At 46.8% G+C, this 20,097-nt stretch overlaps 4 protein-coding genes across 5 annotated transcripts in view; 1 reads left to right on the forward strand and 3 right to left on the reverse strand.

The window, feature by feature from the left end:
- The window catches only part of LOC126559372 (DNA-directed RNA polymerase II subunit Rpb4), a 254,757-nt gene that overhangs the window by 89,076 nt on the left and 145,584 nt on the right, over positions 1-20,097 (reverse strand). The window lies entirely within an intron of this gene.
- LOC126558456 (glycerophosphodiester phosphodiesterase 1) overlaps positions 1-20,097 on the reverse strand; it is a 357,972-nt gene that overhangs the window by 59,240 nt on the left and 278,635 nt on the right. The window lies entirely within an intron of this gene.
- On the forward strand, positions 553-7,652 carry LOC126556593 (activating signal cointegrator 1 complex subunit 3). The gene is made up of 7 exons (XM_050211922.1): positions 553-780; positions 849-1,116; positions 1,182-6,400; positions 6,474-6,642; positions 6,740-6,906; positions 6,980-7,434; positions 7,504-7,652. Exons 1-7 carry the CDS (start codon positions 653-655, stop codon positions 7,650-7,652), a joined length of 6,555 nt encoding a protein of 2,184 aa, XP_050067879.1. The 5' UTR covers positions 553-652.
- On the reverse strand, positions 8,587-14,512 carry LOC126557889 (phosphatidylserine decarboxylase proenzyme, mitochondrial). Of its 2 annotated transcripts, XM_050213799.1 has the most exons (8): positions 14,481-14,512; positions 11,007-11,209; positions 10,774-10,916; positions 10,546-10,703; positions 9,862-10,003; positions 9,464-9,791; positions 8,814-9,024; positions 8,587-8,746 (listed from the first exon to the last, which is right to left on the reverse strand). In XM_050213799.1, exons 1-8 carry the CDS (start codon positions 14,507-14,509, stop codon positions 8,602-8,604), a joined length of 1,359 nt encoding a protein of 452 aa, XP_050069756.1. In that variant the 5' UTR covers positions 14,510-14,512; the 3' UTR covers positions 8,587-8,601. The 2 variants fall into 2 exon arrangements, with proteins under 2 accessions (XP_050069756.1, XP_050069755.1); XM_050213798.1 differs by having other exon boundaries at positions 10,774-11,209.

Consider the following 20,097-nt stretch of genomic DNA (forward strand, 5'->3'; position numbering starts at 1 on the left):
TGGCTTTGTAATTGCGTTTGTTGGTTTCACGCGAGCACGAACGCAATCAAAACAATAACAAACCCGGAGTGATGACATTTAAAGTTTGAATTTGTTCTATGAAAACCGTTGGATGTGAAAAATAATATTATTTTTTGTTTGTAATATTGTAGCAACTAGCTTGCAAAACGCAAGATTGCAATATAATCTCAGACTTAACATAATTTTTAATAAATTTTTCTACATTTTTATCGCAAGAAATAAATGAAGAATACTGTGCTGTAGATTCTTCAAGGAGCACGTTCGTAGAGTCTGCTATGCAATATGCCACTTGGACTATACGATTCTGGTGAAAGCCGGCTGACAGTTCCCGAGTTGCCGTAGCTAGGCCAAAATCCTCTTGCGACAACGTTTGCAATTGTGGAAGAAAATCCTCATTATTTCACCAGGTTAGAAATTATCATTCCATATCTGTGCCGGTGATTAAATACGCTGTTCAAGGGTGAAAAGGAACAGCCGGGACTGAAGTTATCGCTAGTATTATACACACGCGCGTGTGGAAAGCGCTACAACCTTACCAAGTGCCACATCAGTTTTACGATATTAGCTCCGTAAGGTAAAAACCATAGTCAGTGAAACGATTACAACCACCGGAAGCAAGAGCAGTGCAAACATGACGGAATTACCGAGAGTGTCACGAGCTATGCGGGCCAACACGGACCTGGACATGCATCGAAATCTTACCCTAGATCCCAAAGAACGAGCCGCGATACAGCTGTTCCGCAAGAAGGAAGTTACTAGGTAAGACACTGAGCATAGTAAATAGAACAGCATTGGTCGCTAAGTGGTGTGTTCTTTCATCCCTCTAGCGGTGTATCGTGGAAAGAGCTAAAACTGTTCATCAATAGCAATGTGGACCAAAAAGTTGGCGGAATCCTGTCGAAGCAGTTCCGAGACCTGTGGGAGATGAGCCGTGAAATGGTAGGAACGGAAGAAAATGCCGAATTGATTGATGAAGCGGCAATACTTGTGTTGCGGTTGTTCCTCGATCAGAAGGTCGTAATGATGAAACATTCGTCCAAGCTTAAGAAAATGTTTGGTCAGGTACCGAACGCTCTCATCAACAAAATGTGTGCGGTAGGAAACTGGATTCCAGAGGACGCTCACGAACCAATGAGTAACATTTATTTTTCCCCTTTCAGTTGGTGTACGATATTAGTAGTAGTTTAACACCGGAATGTCGGGAATATCTCGAAGAGAAAGAGATCAGCGAAAATGGTCACGCTGAGGAATGCTGGGGCGATGATATAGTGTGTAATTTGTCCCTCGATCGGAATGAACACGACCACAGTAAACTGATGGATCTGTCTCCCACCAACCCACTAGACAGTCAGGTGGCCCAAAGCTTTACAATGAACTACGATGCTATCCAAAAGACTTCCGAACCAGTAGCCGGATGTTCCGGTACCTCGGCTGCAGCAAAGCAACAGCCGGAAAAGTACACACGCAGTTGGCTAGCCGCCCAAGTTCCACCCGACCTGGTGGACAATCTAATGGAGCTGCTAAAGTCGGCAAAAACAAACGACGAGCTGCAGATGGATTTGTTCGACTTTCTCGGCGTCGAATATTTGGAGGTGATATCGGAAATGTTGCAAAATCGCAAACATCTCATCGAGTCCGTGAAAGCGTTGAAGCAAATTAAAGTGATGAAAAAGATACAGCAAGATCTAGAAGCTATGCAGCACGCACCGGCCTATCTGATGCCCGTAACGATACAGACAGAGTCACAGAAACAGATGCGCAAGCAGGTGAGCAAAGAGCAGAAAAAGTTGAAGAAGTTCCTTAACGAAACGACCGCAGTCGAGAAGGGTGATTGCGTCGAGGTGGATCCCGTTCAGCTGCGTTTAAACTATCAGAAGAGCTTGATGCTTGCGGCACAAATGCCACAAATGATGATGGAAAAGATTAAAGCCCGTGGTGTGCTGCCCATCTCGAAACCACCCACCAAGCAGGTCAAGTACCCGAACGTGTACGATTCGTACAGTGAGGCACGCCAACATGTCGGATTCATCGCGGGCAATAAGATTGTTCTGCCCGACAACGTAGAGCGAACGGATAACAAGTTGTACGAAGAGGTGCGTATACCTGCCACCGATCCGCCGCCTTTAACGATCGGTAGCAATCGGATCAAAATAAGTTCACTGGATGAAATAGGACAGACCGCGTTCAAGGGATGCGAAGAGTTGAATCGCATTCAAAGTGTTGTGTTCTCGGCGGCGTACAACAGCAACGAGAATTTGCTCGTATGTGCACCGACCGGTGCCGGTAAAACCAACGTGGCCATGCTGACGATCGTCTACACTATCCGGCAGTTTGTCGACCAGGGCGTTATTCATCGCGATCAGTTTAAGATCGTGTATGTGGCACCGATGAAAGCGCTGGCCTCTGAAATGACCAGCAACTTCGGCCGTCGGTTACAACCGTTGGGTATATCGGTGCGAGAACTTACTGGAGACATGCATCTAACGAAAGCTGAACTACTACAAACACAGATGATCGTAACAACGCCCGAAAAGTGGGACGTGCTGACGCGAAAAGGTGCCGGCGATGTGACATTCATCAGCTTGGTGAAGTTGCTCATCATCGACGAAGTTCATCTGCTGCACGGAGATCGAGGACCCGTGGTGGAAGCTCTAGTGGCCCGTACGCTTCGATTGGTAGAATCGTCCCAAAGCATGATACGAATCGTTGGCCTTTCGGCAACACTCCCGAACTACATCGACGTTGCCCGATTTCTACGAGTCAATCCAATGATCGGGCTTTTCTTCTTCGATTCTCGCTTCCGTCCGGTTCCACTGAGCACCAACTTTGTGGGCGTGAAAGCTCTAAACGCCCTGAAACAGCTTTCCGACATGGATATGGTTTGTTATGAGCGATGCATCGATATGGTTCGTCAGGGACATCAGGTGATGGTGTTTGTGCATGCTCGAAACGCTACCGTACGGACGGCCACACTGATTAAGGATTTAGCGCAGCAAAAAGGACACATCGCTCTACTCCTACCGGAAAGCAATCCTGAGTATGGGAATGCCATAAAAACAGTGTCGAAAAGTCGCAACAAACAGCTGGTGGATTTGTTCCAGAATGGACTGGCAATGCATCATGCCGGTATGTTGCGACAGGATAGAAATTTGGTGGAGAAATATTTTGCCGACGGGATGATTAAGATTTTGGTGTGCACGTCTACCCTTGCTTGGGGCGTTAACTTACCGGCGCATGCCGTTATTATCAAGGGCACGGAAATCTACGACTCACGACACGGTACGTTCATGGATCTGGGTATATTGGATGTGCTGCAGATATTTGGTCGAGCTGGACGGCCGCAGTACGACAAGAGTGGCGTTGGTACGATCATCACCACGCACGACAAACTGAACCACTATCTGTCGCTGTTGACAAACCAGTTCCCGATCGAGTCGAACTTTATCCAGTGTTTGGCGGATAACCTGAATGCCGAGGTAACGCTGGGAACTATCAGCAACGTAGACGAAGCGATCGTATGGCTAAGCTACACGTATCTGTTCGTTCGTATGCGAATGAATCCACAGTGCTACGGGCTCAACTACGATGATCTGCGTGAGGACCCATCGCTAGAACTGAAGCGCCGACAGTTGATCCACACCGCTGCGATGGCACTGGACAAAGCGCGAATGGTGCGGTACAACGATCGTACTGGGGATTTGAACGTAACGGATCTCGGTCGAACGGCGTCCCATTTCTACATCAAGTACGACACGGTGGAAGTGTTCAACGAGATGCTAAAACCGATTATGACTGATGCAGACATTTTGCAGATGATGTCAAATGCGCACGAGTTCCAGCAGCTGAAGGTACGCGATGACGAGATGGACGAACTGGACGAGCTGACACAGATTTGCTGTGAAGTTCCGGTCCGTGGCGGGAGCGAGAACATTCACGGCAAAGTGAACATCCTCATGCAGACGTACCTGTCGAAGGGTATAGTGCGATCGTTCTCGCTAATGTCCGACATGTCGTACATTACCCAGAACGCGGTCCGAATCGCTCGAGCCCTGTTTACGATGGTTTTGAACGCGAACAATCCTATCTTGGCGGGCCGAATGCTTAATGTGAGTAAGATGTTCGAGAAGCAGATGTGGGAATCGCAAACGCCGATGTATCAGTTCCACATACTGCCGTTGGATGTGGTGGACAAGATCGAAAAGCGAGGATTAAGTGTGAACGCGCTGCGGGATATGGAAGAGAAGGAGATTGGAGACTTTCTGCGGAATCACCGGTATGCGAAGATTGTGAAGCGGTGTGCGGAGGAGTTCCCAATGCTGGAAATCGAGGCCACGCTACAACCCATCACTAGGACGGTACTGCGGATAAGGGTGTTTATAAGGGCTTCGTTCCGGTGGAACGATCGTGTGCACGGGAAGACGGCTGAATCGTTCTGGATATGGATCGAAGATCCGGAGAGCAATTACATCTATCACACGGAGTACTTCCAGATTACGAAACGGCAAACGATGCGCCAGGAAGAACAGGAACTGACCATGACCATACCGCTGAAGGATCCTTTACCGCCGCAGTACTACATCCGAGTGGCTAGCGATACTTGGTTGGGTAGTAACAATCTGGTTCCGCTTTCCTTCAAACATCTCATTCTACCGGAAGTACATCCTCCACATACGGAACTTCTCCCACTGCAACCGCTCCCGGTGACGGTGCTGAACAATCGACAGTACGAGTCACTGTACAGTTTTACCCACTACAATCCCATTCAAACGCAAATCTTCCACTGTCTGTATCACACGGACAACAACGTACTGCTCGGCGCACCTACCGGGTCCGGTAAAACAATTGCTGCAGAAATGGCAATGTTTCGCGTGTTTCGCTTACTTCCGACGGGCAAAGTGGTGTACATTGCACCGCTGAAAGCACTTGTCAAAGAGCGTATGGACGATTGGAAGGTGCGGATCGAGCAAAAGCTGGGCAAAAAAGTGGTCGAACTTACCGGTGACGTTACGCCAGATGTACGAGCAATTAAGGAATCGTCCGTGATAGTAACGACGCCGGAAAAATGGGACGGTATTAGTCGATCGTGGCAGACGCGTGATTATGTGCGTGATGTGGCGCTGATTGTGATCGATGAAATTCATCTTCTCGGTGAAGATCGTGGTCCAGTGCTGGAGGTGATTGTATCACGTATGAACTTTATTTCATCGCACACCGATCGAACGGTACGGATCGTTGGACTTTCGACGGCACTGGCAAATGCACGCGATTTGGCCAACTGGCTCGGAATAGATACGATGGGGCTGTACAACTTTAAACCTTCCGTTCGGCCGGTACCCCTATCCGTGCACATACAGGGCTTCCCAGGCAGACATTACTGTCCGCGTATGGCCACCATGAACCGACCCGCCTTCCAAGCAATCCGACAATATTCACCATGCACTCCGGCACTTATATTCGTAGCATCCCGTCGACAAACGCGTCTCACAGCGCTCGACCTAATTACGTTCCTTGCAAGCGAAGACAATTCCAAACAGTTTCTTCACACGTCCGAAGAAGAGATGGAACTGATTCTGCAGAACGTGCGGGATAGTAACCTGCGGCTAACGCTAGCGTTCGGGATCGGTATGCATCACGCCGGTTTGCACGAGCGCGATCGTAAAACGGCCGAGGAACTGTTTTTGAATCGAAAAATTCAAATCCTTATTGCAACGGCCACACTAGCGTGGGGCGTTAACCTTCCGGCGCATCTAGTAATTATCAAAGGCACGGAGTATTATGATGGAAAGTTGAAACGATACGTAGATATGCCCATTACGGATGTGTTGCAGATGATGGGCCGAGCTGGACGTCCCCAGTTCGGTAACGAGGGTATTGCCTGCGTGTACGTGCAGGATACGCGAAAGAACTTTTACAAAAAGTTCCTTTACGATCCATTCCCCGTGGAATCGAGTCTGCTGGCAGTGTTGCCAGATCACATTAATGCCGAAATCGTGTCAGGAACGTTGCGCACAAAGCAGAGTATCCTGGACTATCTGACCTGGACGTACTTCTATCGCCGATTGCTTCGCAACCCTACCTATTACGGGTTGGAAAGCACGGAAATGGAGAATGTAAATTACTTCCTTTCCGAGCTGATTGAAACCGTAATCGATAAGCTTGTCCGGGCAGGTTGTGTGATGGTGGAGGAAGATAACCGATCACTGTTTGCGACATCGATGGGTCGCATTTCTTCCTACTATTATCTATCGCACATCACCATGCGTCACTTTGCCGATACGCTGCGACACGATATGAGCATGGAGGAGCTGCTGCGCGCGATGGCTGATGCGGCCGAATTTGAGGAACATCCTGTCCGTCATAACGAAGACTTGTACAACGCGTACGTTCACTGCGTCGAGTCCTTGCACGATGCTGATAATGACTCACTCAAATTCTTGCTCTTTTCTTTGTAGTGATTTGGCCAAACTATGCCCGTTAAAGGTGGATCCGTTATCAGTGGACAATCCGCACACGAAAGTATTTCTGCTTTTACAGGCACACTTATCGCGACTACCCTTACCAAACTCTGATTACGGTACAGACACGAAATCGGTGCTCGATCAATCAATACGTATACTTCAGGTACGATGCATTTCATTATCATTCGTTCCTCTTTCTCTGGAACTTGTCGTCGAGTGTGTGGTGATGTTTAACTTCCTGTCCTTTCGCGCATTTCTAGGCCATGGTCGACATAAGCGCGGAAAGAGGGTGGCTTGCAACAACGCTACGGATACAGCAGCTGATGCAGTGCATAATCCAAGCACGCTGGCTAGACGACCCTGTTGCCATGACGCTCCCCAACGTGGAAGCGTACAATGTGGCTATCTTCAATCTGATAAAAACAGAGTAAGTAGCCTAATTTTACGCTACCTCAAGCGATGATGGAGGATTGCTGGCTTTAACTATCTTTTTCTTACAGGCTGCCATTCCTTACGCTTCCGGCGTTGAAGGAAAAGTGTAACAGGAAGTACGAAAATCTCGCCGCACCATTAAGGCAAGATTTTAAGGAACCGGAAATTGAGCAGATTTACAAGGTAATAAGTGAGCTGCCCTCACTCAACGTGCAGATATCGGTGCGCGGACCGTACGGCAAGGATGGCGATGTGGACCGACCCGTTCAGCAACCGATGAACCGTGACCAGTGGATGGAGCTGTATGCCGATCAGGAGTATGTGGTTTGCGTGCAGCTAATAAGATTAGGATCGTTCGATACGCTCAACATCCACTGTCCGAAGTTCCCGAAGGGAAAGGATGAAGGATGGTTCCTAACGCTGGGCCATCAAGCGGAGGGAGAAGTTATAGCGCTTAAGCGGTGCGTGTACCGTAGCAACCGGAGTACGCATCAGTTGTGCTTTTATGCTCCTTCACGTATTGGTAAGTTTGGAGGATTTGTTGCCGTAGAAATCTATTAAATTTTCTCTTTTCCGATTGGCGTACACACAGGGCGTTGTATATATACAGTGTACCTGCTTTCCGATGGTTACATAGGACTGGATCAACAATACAACATACAGTTCGAAGTGGTTCCACCTCCGGAAGGTGAGAAGGACGGCGTGCAACAGGTGTTTGGTAAAGGTGAAGGATTCTGGTGAGCGAGACGTGTGATCACATTGAAACAGTAGTGATCTTGGGCGCATGAAAGGAAAAATACAGACAGCCCAACACATCAAACGACAGGACCTTCCGCATGAGAAAATCGTAATTTAAGCAATGAGAAAGAAAAAAAGATACACGCATGCGGCAGGTAATATTAACATAAAAATATATTTTTCAAATGAAACACTTCGGCAGGAACAATTCGTTTTGCTAGCATGTCTTTTGTTACGGTGTATATTGCTAGTAATTTAAAAATCACCTATACATAAGGTTCGCCACCGAATCCTTTGGTAATTATTGAGGTCAACAATGAGGAGGGGACATAGCGCGGAAGGGAGGACATTATTTTACAACTGATTAGGAGGTCATGTATACGCATGTGACGGCAATAGCTCGTGTAACAATCAAACGCGGTATTGTTCACGGTATTGCGATCACATCTAAATCACGATCGTGCGAATTTTTGCCACCTCACTCACACTGCAACGGTGTGTTGCGCAGTTTTGTTTAAATCTACAAGTCTTTACCGGCGTTTATGACACACAGCTGGTCGTGACAGAAATCGCGAAACAATCCAACCGTGTACAATATGCACTACTCTTACGGTATTCGCCACCAACGTACGCATACAGTGGTGTTCCTTCTGTTAGGGAAAGGTGTATGCGTACACGGCGTGCTGACGGCAACTAGTTGATAAATTTTTTTTTCTATTTATGAATTGCTTCGCGGTTTTGCACTGGTTTCCTTAGCATATACCTAGAGTTCTAGAACTAACAAACCTCAAACAACGTATTCGCGCAGTCGCGCGAGTTGCTTCGGCTGTTGGGCAAGGGCATACATAAACTTTAAAGGAAAACAATACAATTGTTAACTTAAACTATTGCTATCCTGAGACACTACACTGAGACGCATGCGAACTGTCGCGAAGTGGTCGCTGAATACTTTTCACGGATTTGTTACCGGTTCTGGTTCGTCCAAGGATTTGATCGCCCGCTTCACTTCCTCCGCATCTTCCGCCGTTTCTTCCGTGCCCTCGAACGTTCCTAACCGTTCGCCGACTTTTACTCGCTGGCCAGGGAAAAGATTGAACCTGCCAAACAAAACAAGAACGATTAGACCAATCCTTGGATGTTGCATCGTTAAGTTAATATACGTACTTAAATTCTTTAGGCGCTTCGAAGATTAACACAATGGTACTGCCCATCCGGAACTGACCGACCAGTTCACCCTTGTCCAGGTACTTATCACCAGGCATTTCCAACTCATCGTACTCCTTCTTTTTGTGACTACCGCACGCTAATCCTACCCATTTGTTGGTTTTCAGCTTTTCGTCCATAAAGATCTCCACCGAACCGACATTAGTAGCTCCTGAAGAGTGAGAGATAGAGAGAGAAAAACAAATTGGAAATGGACGAAACAGCAACAGCGAAACTATTCCTCACAACCGGATCTTCAAATTCCCACGCCACGCTATCACGCACCGACCCGAACCAGTTTCGACTGCTGCTTATCACTGCTTCATTCATGGTTCGCAAAAGGACCATCGATCGTACGATCGTACGATGGAAAAGATCTCTCGAAAGAAAGCGAAAAAAAAAACTCCCGGATCCCGGTAAGTCAAACCAATTGATAGTGATTACAGCATCGTACGGTAGTTACGTTCCTTATCACCTTCTTTCCCACACCTTCTTTTCGCGGCTGTGAACTCCGGGCCAGCAAGGTGATAAGGATTCGTCGGGCTAATTGTACGTGTCAGTAGAAGTAAAGATCCGGTTGACCCACTGTCACCCAAACAGACCACACTTACCCACAGCGGTGTAGCTGAAGAATCCGTGTTTCCACTTGCCAATGTAGACGGCTCTTTCGTTGAGGCAAAACAGCCCCGGAATCCAGCCAGCAATCTTCGGACTAACCGATAGCAGCTCACCGGAAAAGTGTCTTCGCAGTTCCGGTTTCCATAGCGTTGGCGAATGGAACCGATGGTAGTCACCCGGTGCTAGGTAGATAACGCACTGATACAGTACACTGTCGGGAGAGGCTTTTCGCTTCACCTTTTCCACCATCTCCGGGGCGTCCTTTTTCGTCCACGTCGGAGGGCCTAGAAAAGCTTCCAAGCTGTAGGACACTCCTTTAACCTGTGTGGGAATTGGCATTAGTTTGAATGGTGTATTCTTCATTTTACCATGATTTAATAATGGAACATACCTGCTCAATTTGATTTGAGTTGGCAGCACCAAAGTGAAGAATTCGTCCATCACAGGGTGACACAAAGCTAGTTTTTGGATCGATAGGCCGGGCATCTTCTTTAAGAGGACGGGTGAAAAACTCTCCTAAACTACGGTACTCTCTGTGTGCGACGGAAAGGTGAATTAAAGATAAGATAAAGATTAGAACACATGAAGTACATAACAAAAAAAATATAATGAGTAGTTTAAGTAGAGTTTAGATACTAAGAAACACACCACGCGTAAGATTGAAAACAGGACGCCAAAAGCATTAGTTAAAGATCCTGATCGCAATAAAAGATCGGTAAAAGCAAAGAGAAAACTTCACACCAACAAAATAAGGCACTTAAAGCATAGCAAAGAACATTCAAAATCATTCAGGGATGAACAGAAGACCCCCACCAACACACAGGCACACACACAGAAGATGAGAAACAGTCTTTTTACAGACTTTTTTAAGAGTGATGCAGAGTGGTGCTTATATCGGAAACAGACAAAGAAAAAACACACATTACCTTCCTTTTTCTATAAGTTTGTAAAATTACTTTATCTGTAAGTTGTACTAATCAACGATAATTTGGATTCATCGACAAATTGTCTGGGCATGTGGGACAACAGCAAAAAAAAAACGCATTCTACCCCCTCCCAGGGCGATCGTACTTACTTGAAGTTATCGGCAGCGGCTTCCTCCATCTTCACTCCGAACGTGGTCGAGTAGAGTCCGAAAATCATGGGACGCACCGGTTTTGGAACCTTTCGATCGGCCATCCAACCCCAGCAACGGCTCATAAGGCGCAGTGGCAGCGAGCAGTACATTTTCGCCTACGGTACAGCAAGATATAGTATACTAGGGCTTGATAGAATGGGAGAAGATGCGTCCCCTCTAGCTTACCTGCCATTTTGCGGCGGTTCGCGGTAGGCCCTTCTTATCGAGTTCACGATTGTGAAGGTGCCACTTTGCTGCCACCACCATGCAGATACCGATGGGTGTCCAACGAAGAAATACACCGCGCCAAGTCAGCCAACCTCCCGCCGCTAGTAACCACCAATCCAAAACCGATAATATAGTCCAACCTGCACCGGCCTTCCAACTCCACTTTCTGTAAACTTTGCTACGGGATTTACCTGTCGTCGACTGATGGTGGAACTGTTGCTGATGGTGCTGCTGCTGATGCTGCTGCTGGTGGTGGTGGTGGTGATTTGTGGAGGATGAATTCGGCTGCTGCTGCTGCTGAAGCTGTCTACTACCATATATTGATCGCTGCACAATAGTCCATCGCGCAGACCACTGTCTGGAGTTCGGTTTCAAGTTAACCGCCTTCGAGAATCTGGCGAGCGCGTAAAGAAACCAAGAAACAGTGAAACAAACGTTTAGAATAAGACTCCTTCGATAGGCAAGGATCGCCATTTCCTGCATCTTTCGCCGCCGGCCAGGGTGGGACTGTGATGCGCGTTTGGCTGGATTTGGCTCTCGCTCTCAACTACACGCCCCCAGAAACAATGAGCTGGTGGATTCACTCACTCGGATCAGACCATCCCCAATGACCTTCCCTGTCCTGATGATCTGCCTGCCTGTCTGCCCGTTTGCTCTAGAACCGACCAAGGGATCTCGCGTCTCTCAATTGGTTAATTTAATATCATGCATAACGATTGGCAAGATATATACACATATACACAAGCACACACACGAACACAATCAGATATGATCCGATGTTTGCGACCAGTACGCGAAAATCTAATCAAATCCACACAACTCTTGCACTGTCCCACAACTGTATGACAGCGCTAGAATTGAAGTTTTCAGCACATGAAGCTACTCGACTAGTCCATCGCGCGACGTACGCCCGAGGACTACTGGTCGTCAGACATGGCGAATTACAAGAACTTCAGACCAACCCAACAAGGGGGAAGGGACAAAAATAAAATCCCAACTGGAAGCTTGCCGTGCACATGCACACCACACTATCACGTGTTGCTACTACCGTTTGAGTCCCCCGAATCAGTTCATCCGGCAGCGTGCCTGACAATGACGTTACTTCCATACGTGGATGGCCAATCGGCACGTGCTTCCAGTCATGCTCGGGATGGTATACAGCCTTTTCCCCCATACACATGCTCAACATTCCCGATTCCAGGTGACCCTCGGCTGAGGGAGGGAATTGTATGCACTTGCACTTGGTGCGAAAATAGACACGGGGAAGTACTGACCGCAGTAGTAGGTGGAGGAAGCACATTTTATCGATTTTTGCCCCATAGAACGAAGTGCTTTTATGAGGCGGCGAGTGTTTGAATTTTTGTTTGGAAACAACAGGGTGCCCTAGTGGGGCTTCGGTCGCAGCGCAGCACGTCACAATCCTTATCACCCTTATTGGCCGTGGAAGTAAACTTTGCTGAAGTTCAATATCGCAAAGGTGCATGATAACCATCGAAACCTGGTACCGTTCCAGCTGGCCTGACTGGGAAGGACTTTTCGCGAACAGATCCACAACCTCAAGCAAAGATCTTCTCAAAACACAACACTGCCCAAAATAATTTACTCACTCAATGTAAACAAATTGCACAACTTCCGGTTGTACTGCTAATTTGGCAAAACAGAACAGGCTCCCTCTGCGTGTTTAGCCCAAAAGCAGCAACCTTCACGAATGGCGACAATCAATCAACTGTTCCCGCGGCGGAAATGGCAAGTGGTTAAATTTTTGGCGATATTAGCCCACCTTATCTACCCTTCGGCCAAAGCGGGCTATAAAGCATCCCGTCATCCCCCCCGGTGACCCCCGCGAATTCAACCCATCCCCCCATCCCATCCCGGTTCCTTATTATCGTGCGATCCAGATATCGGTGACTAATTGGACCGACGATTGTGGATTTGCTCCGATACGGACGGTCGGCGGTTGTGATACCTGTTGTTACCGGTCGAAGAACAATATCAAACCGCAGACGGGAACAGTGTGCTAAGGAGTTGGAAGGAATTATCAATTCGCAAATAAAGTTTCGGCCGAATGATTCGCAGAGAGACATTCGTGGGAATTTTGGCTCGAGACTCGGGAGGTTAGAAGGAAGCTATGCTGGCAGACATTTTTTTTTTTTTGGAACTAGTATGTTGACATTAAGTCATCCAACATTGCGAAGGGTTTAGATAATATTTTATTGTTTCCTGCGATAGCACATCAACCAAGCCTTAGTGTTGATAATGACACACGCAGGTGGAAGAGAAAACCATATGTGTTAAAGGAACATATACATATAGGGGTGAAATCAAATGTTCAGATACAGATAAAAGGGAGCTTAGAGACACTTCCTGTTATCAACCTGAATATCATAGCTTGATCGTTGTTGTGTTTCTCATATCTTGTGCTGTTTGCTTTCCACAACACAATGGTACTTCTTAACTTCTTTCGGTTTTATGGTGGCACCAATTCAATTCCTTATTCAATGCATACTACAACTTCGGGAAATTTTGACTGGCGATTTCTGGTAGCCTTGACATGATTTGGTCGTAAACTGCCGGGGTATTCCATAATTTAATTATTAGATTTCATTTTTTGGTCTTATTCAATTCTCTATACAACTTCCTGAGGAAGATGTCCGACATTCGAAGTACCTGCAGGACGTCTTCAACCTTTCTTTAAAATGATACACCAATGTATCGAAGGTCAGAGAAATGTTCACCATTACAGGTTGTCAGTTAAATGGCCTTGAACTTGATATGAACAGAAAAGCCTTCCCAAAAGCAATGTATTAATTATTTCATGGTTTGAATTTATAAAACATACGATTAATGTTTTTTTTCTAATACCATTCCAAGCCACAACGAAAGTGAACCAGCCAGCCAGTTTATTGACCCCCGCCGACGGATGGGAAGCTATGCTGCGTTACCAGCTGATAATGTTTACCACGGGCAAACCCCGTAACGTAACATACATTCCTGCGCCGTCGCCGCACCTCACACTGCCATGCGAACATGACTCTCCTCAGGTGACCTGCGCTAATCGTGTTTGGCTGTGCGCCGCAACTGCTCCCCGGACGCACACACAAACACGTAAACCCCCTGTAGGTACAAGAGCACATGGCTAGCTGACGCTAACTACCTTAGGCAGGCAGGCGGGCTCCCACAGGAGAAACAAAACCGCGTAGCAGTGGTTTTAGGCCACGCGGACAGGATGTTTCTAGATTAGAGAAGATTACGACGGGCACGGCGAAAAGATTGTATAATCAATCAGCATTCGACGGCGTGGCCCAACTGTTCGCAAACCGTCTGCTTCTACAGCACCACAAATTACGTACGGAATGCCGAACATTCCGTCAAAAAGAGAAAGTTCTTCTGATCATCGTTCTTACGATCGAAGGGTGTATGATCTTAGCTGATCCTTCCGAAATAGCTTGGACCACATCTCGCCATCCCGCTCACTCATGTTCAGAAGGCATACGAACATATGATCACGAGAAGAATGAACTTCGAAGTTTCTTTGTTCGTGCATTATGTTAGCACGGAGAGTCCAGCACTGGGTCAATTACTGTGAACCCCACTTGTTAAAACTGATCCGGATGACTTTTAACGCCAACACGCTTTTCGAGGGATCTTCCTCATACGAAACTTACAATCGATATTTGGGCATAAACACCGCCATCGTGAAGAATTTTTCTTCGCTGGTGCTCCGACTCGTTCACAATAATCACGCACTTTCACGCACTGCACGCGCTACCACTACGGGGACGATCGTCTCGCGCTCGATCGCACGGAACGATTTGTTGTGCTGTTTGGTCCGCTGCTGCTATTTAAACCGTTCCCGACCAATCGAGCTCGATGTGCGCACTTCTTCAGCTGATTCCAGCTACCAAGTACTAAACGTTGACCGTTTATAATCAACCGAGTCTTTTAGTAAGATTATAAAAGAACGTGAATTAGCTTAAAATTCACAGATCGTGTCCCGACTCGAACGATATTATCCACAAACTAATGTTTTCCTTACGGCGGTAATGTTTTCTTTTCACCCTGTTACGCTTTGTTTATGCCAGCGGTCAGAGCTGTCAACTCGCACACTGGGTAGCTCACGTGGCCATGCGCGACCGTATTTGAAAGCTTTGAAATATTTCAAACATATTTGTTCAAATTACCCGGTTTCAGCATGTTGCAACGGTATTTCCAACTAATTTGCCTCGAATACGTGGTTTTTGTACATTAGACTACAAGAGCTCTTTCTAATTTGAGTTATTTAAGCTATTTATTTTTATTTTAGGTCATATTTAAGTAATAATGAACAAATGAAAATTATTTCAAAAAACATTGCCAAAATTTGCGTAAATCCAAAAAAATCCAGATGACGATCGTTTACAGTTCTCTTACACATTGGAAAAAGAAACTAATTAAAGCAGCTTCTTACTATCAAAGAAACATTTTGTTGATAGTTATTCCATTGTCACAACGTTTACCAGTAAAGACAATACCGACGGTCCACGTGCGCGGACCGTAGCCATCTTGGGTGCCATTTTTCTTTTTTATAAATTCATTAAATAATTTGTATAATCAAAGCATCTATAGGCACAGTTTCCCTATCAGCGAGAAGGAGTTTATCAGCTTCAGGAGGAGCTTTATCTAACAGGAACGATGCAATTATCAGCTCGTGTTTGTACTGCATTCAAACGACAGTGAATGATAAGAGTAAGAGTGAAAAATGTCGTTAAAGAGCAGCATCGTCATCGCCGAGAGATAATCCCGAAGTCCATCGAACAGCTCAAATGGTCCGAAAGCAACGGGATGCATCCTCAAACGCACTCATTTCCATTTTTCACTTCGTTCCCTTTTTCTTGCTTATCAAACTACGCGCATTCTATGCGTTTTCCAGTTTGCCACTTCAAATCGTACTAACGCACAGAGGAAAGACAATTCCGACTGCATCTGTAGCTCCGTAGCAAGGTCGCCGCCGCGAGGCAGTTGCGAAATATCGTCACCGTGTCAGTTGCTCCGCTCCCTGACCCTTCGTGAGAGGGAGACGGGGTCAATATCGTAAGCTTTGCTTTCCAATGCTTTCCGCGGGTATTATGCTGCCGTTGAGATGGCTTTCAGTGCCCTCAGAGATGCTGTGGCTTGCGTCGTCATTCCTTTCTTGGTCCCCGTTGTCGTGCGCATCTCGCTTCTGTCGTCGATCGTTCGGTCATAGTACAGCGTGTGGTGCCGTGGTACCGTGGTGCCTTTAGAGCTTTGGCGCTGTGGAGTTGGTGTTCAGTTTGAATTACACCATCGGACGGGTCACACGGTGTGGCTGGACTGGATTGTTGCTGCTGCTGCTGCTGCTTGGCAGACATATTGATTTCCGAACTCTACACGTCCATTACACGTGAGTGAGATCGGGGTGAGATACAATTGCAAAGTGTGAAAGTAAAAGTGCGTATCGGAGGGTAATTCGTCGTCTGAGGAGTTTCAAAACAACAGCAGGTGTCGCCTGAGGACAATTAGTGGGGACAGACTTTGGTGGAGTTGAAGTGCACATGTGCCGGATGGGAATTTAGGAGAAAGAATACGTACGGTGTAAGTGTTGTGTAAAACATTCAATTGATCGTGCGTGTAGATCATCAAAGAAAATAGAGTGCGTGTGTGTGATCGTCAAACATTCCAGAAGCATTACGGTTAGTATGATTTTGTAGTAAATTGAACAATTCTTTCTTTCGTGTCGGTTGAACACCTTGCGTGTTCGAGAAGAAGCCAATAACAGTCGCGTTGTGGTTTGTAAGCTCAGCTGATTCTGTTTGTCGGTGCGGTGTAACGGCGACAGCTGGTCTTGCGCATGTACCGTTCGTTTTTAATATTCATTCAATCCATCCCACTCCTCGATCGTCAGTCGAGAAAGCCTTTCCCGACGATCGTATACCCCATTCACCGGTTTGACACTAACTACTCCCTTGCTTTGGATAGTACTTACCGGGGGTGAGTACTTGCTCTTCCACCGTCAACACCTACGCACATCTTCACATTGTGCATGCAAAACCTGTGTCCCATGAATTGATCGTCGCGAGTGTGCCACATATTAGCACCACCGATCTCTCCCCGTTGCTGCCCTGCTGCGTCCACCTCAACCACAACCCGAAACGTGTTTATGCAACTAATTTCTCCAGATGCGTTCCCTCTGCTGGATTTGTAGTTTGCGATAGTTTGAATCTTTCTATAGCCGGTTTTGATGGAGCCGGTTTGAATTTTGGATCGTGCGGTGTGTGTGTGTATGTTGTTTTTTTGCATTAATCCTGAAGATAGTGCCGTTGGAACGGGTTTTGCAGTACTGGAGGATGATGGTGGTCTATAAATATATGGCCCCTTTTGTTGCATTCGAGCTTGTACGCGAGGCTTGCGGAAATGATGGGTCCATGTTTATCTCGCCGATGGCTGCAATTAGATGACGCGTCTAAATTGCCGTCCAAAAATTGCGTGCCTCTAAAATTCTAAAAACCATCAACAACAGCGCGCGTTCATGCATGTTGAATGGGGAATTTTGGGTTTTTTGTTTGTTTGTGATGTGCTTGTTTCAAACAAACAAAAAACGCAACAAACAAAACTGTTGTATTTTTGGGAGGTCTTTTGAAAATATTCGCCTGATCATTCGGAGGCTTCATAACAGCACCACCAGATTGACCTGCGATCTGGTGGGGTTAGAGTTGATGTTTCGCCGGCATTCATCCATCATTCAAGGACATGAGTAATTTCTAGATAGTTCCGAACTCCTTCCAGCCGTCGGATCTTCGACCCCAGAAGCTAGCGGTGGAAGAATTGTACAAAAAAAGTTGAAAACAGATCTTCACGTGCTTCGTTTGCCCGTTTGGTTGTAATGACCAATCTGGCTGGGATTAGATGCGTACTGGATAACCGGTGAAACCGGTGAAGAAGTATTCAATTTCGCTGTGCTGTGGTGCTGTGTTGCTGGGACACCTATCGAATTATCATCTCTCCCCCCCCCCCCCCCCCCCGCTGGGGTTCGATGATGGATCATGCCATGAGTGAGATCGTGTGACGTACAGCCCACACGAAACCGTGACTTGGCACCGGGAATCGGTAAATCCATTCCGTGTACTAAGTACGATCGATCGTTTGATAGGCCGTGTGGGAGCATTGAATCCCCACCTTCCTTCCCCCATGTTCAAGACGACACATGAATTGTTGTGTCTCGAACAATTGTTACATCTTACTGCTCACCGTTCCGTCTCTACTCAGAAAAGAGGGGGGGGGGGGGGGGGTCGAAAAGATTGAATTAGACGACTTGGGCACAAACTCGGAGCACCCCGAATTGCGAACGGAGGGGCAATCTATCAAGTGTATCTCTATTGTATGGGAGACCGTATTACACATCATTTACATTAATCCATTAGACAGCGTCGTCCCGCAACCTTGTAGGAAAAAGCCTGTGCCGTCCGCGCAAATTGAACTCAAGGGTCGTCACTTCCCGAAAATGGCGCCCATCACTGACGAGCAAAAGCATCCGCGAGGATTAGCATTGATTCTATCCGTCTTAGTTCTATCCGTTCTCTTCATCTACCTATTTCTTGCTGTGTGCTTAGCTGTCGTTCCAGCTTCTTGATCGTCACCGATCACGTTTTGCGCTGCGTAATGCACATCAACAGGGAGAAGAAGTGATCGTACGAGCCTCCAGCAAAATTGCATTCGATGCATCGCTGCAACAATATGCAGGTCTCATTAGCAATACACGCATTTATAGGCAAAACGATCGCTTAACTTATGACTCTCGACCTGCCGTTTCAACATGTCGGCACGTTGATCCGGGAGAAAAGTTACCGGCATTCGTGTTTCAAAATCGTCATCATCATCGATCATCGCATGTTGTTGTCAAGCGAGAACCTGTGGCTGCGTGATCGTGTTTGGGGCTGAAACGATACTAACGCAAAAAAAAAGTTAGGCAGGCAGAGGCTTTACGGTTGATAAACAAACCTTGAACGGTTTAGAAATGACAACCTGTATGGCGGGTAGTTAAGGGAATTTGCTACCAACATTAAAACTTGCTCGAGGTGAATTTTGTTTATTTTTTTGCGATTGGCACTCTCGAATGCGGAAACTCGTCACCGGTACTTGTACTCGAAAAGAAAGTGAAAGGAAATAAACCCTAGAATAGCACCCCGAAGGGAATACTTAATTCTTTAAATTATTTCCACCAACTTCACGATCTCTGCTGGAATGCTAATGAGCACAATAAGCTCACGTGTGCCTCTTTTTCATAGAATCCAGCAGTATAGTACGTGTGGCATGATGCAGTTTCACCTATTAATGTTTTAAGCTTTGCGACCACATTATTCCTGACCAGTGGCACCGTTTTCTGTTTGAGCGCCAGCAGCAGCAGCAGCAGCAGCCGTGCGAAACCTTCACGCAAAATTGGTCACACCTATGACCGACCCCTGTTAAAGAAAAAAGCACGTTTGCATCCTGCTCATTCTCACTCTCAGTTCTGAACACTTTCGAAATCAGTGTCGCCATTATGGCTAAACAGAGCCTCTACTGGGACTGGCACTTTTAGCGGAGAGGGCAATGGATTTGGTCAGCTGATCGTACCACGATCAATGCATGTACTGCAGAGCGACATTACTGAGTCCAAAAAAACCCCGACCGAGTAGTGTGACACGGTGCATTGGATATTGAGTGAGTTCTTGTGCATGGCCGGCCATTGCATAACGACGTAGTACCGGTGATTGAAATGCGATTCGGTTCCGTCCAATGCTTTCTTCATTCAGGTGGTAAACATTTGGCTTGAACCGGTTCGATTCAGTTCGTCGGTTGACGGTGGTCGGTTTGCTGATACGTACGTAAAAAAGCGCCCTATTCGGGCGCTCCGTGGTAATAACAGTAGCAGCTGCGCGCATTCCCAGAAGCCACGGGCAAATCAAAACATGCTTTCAGACATAATCATCTCTTCTTTACCTTCTGCCGAGGGCCGAGATCTCGTGTCCTCCATCAGAGGCTTATCAGACACAACAAACTTAATCGTTCCGAAGAACCAACTCACGATCGTGTTAGCTCTAAACGGGTGGCCTCCTTTTAATCTGCCGCATTCTTTTTTGTTTTTCGCGCTTCACTCACTTCACCCTTTCCTTCGACTTTAAGAATAGCCGTAGCCGAGACCTGACCATAGAGAATACGATTGGAAAATGTCAATGGAGTAACACGGAGACTGCGGCTCACACACAACTCACAACAGCTCATTATTATCAATCTCACTGGAGTGTG

Source organism: Anopheles maculipalpis, chromosome 2RL (genome assembly GCF_943734695.1).
Source record: "Anopheles maculipalpis chromosome 2RL, idAnoMacuDA_375_x, whole genome shotgun sequence".
NCBI lineage: Eukaryota > Metazoa > Arthropoda > Insecta > Diptera > Culicidae > Anopheles > Anopheles maculipalpis.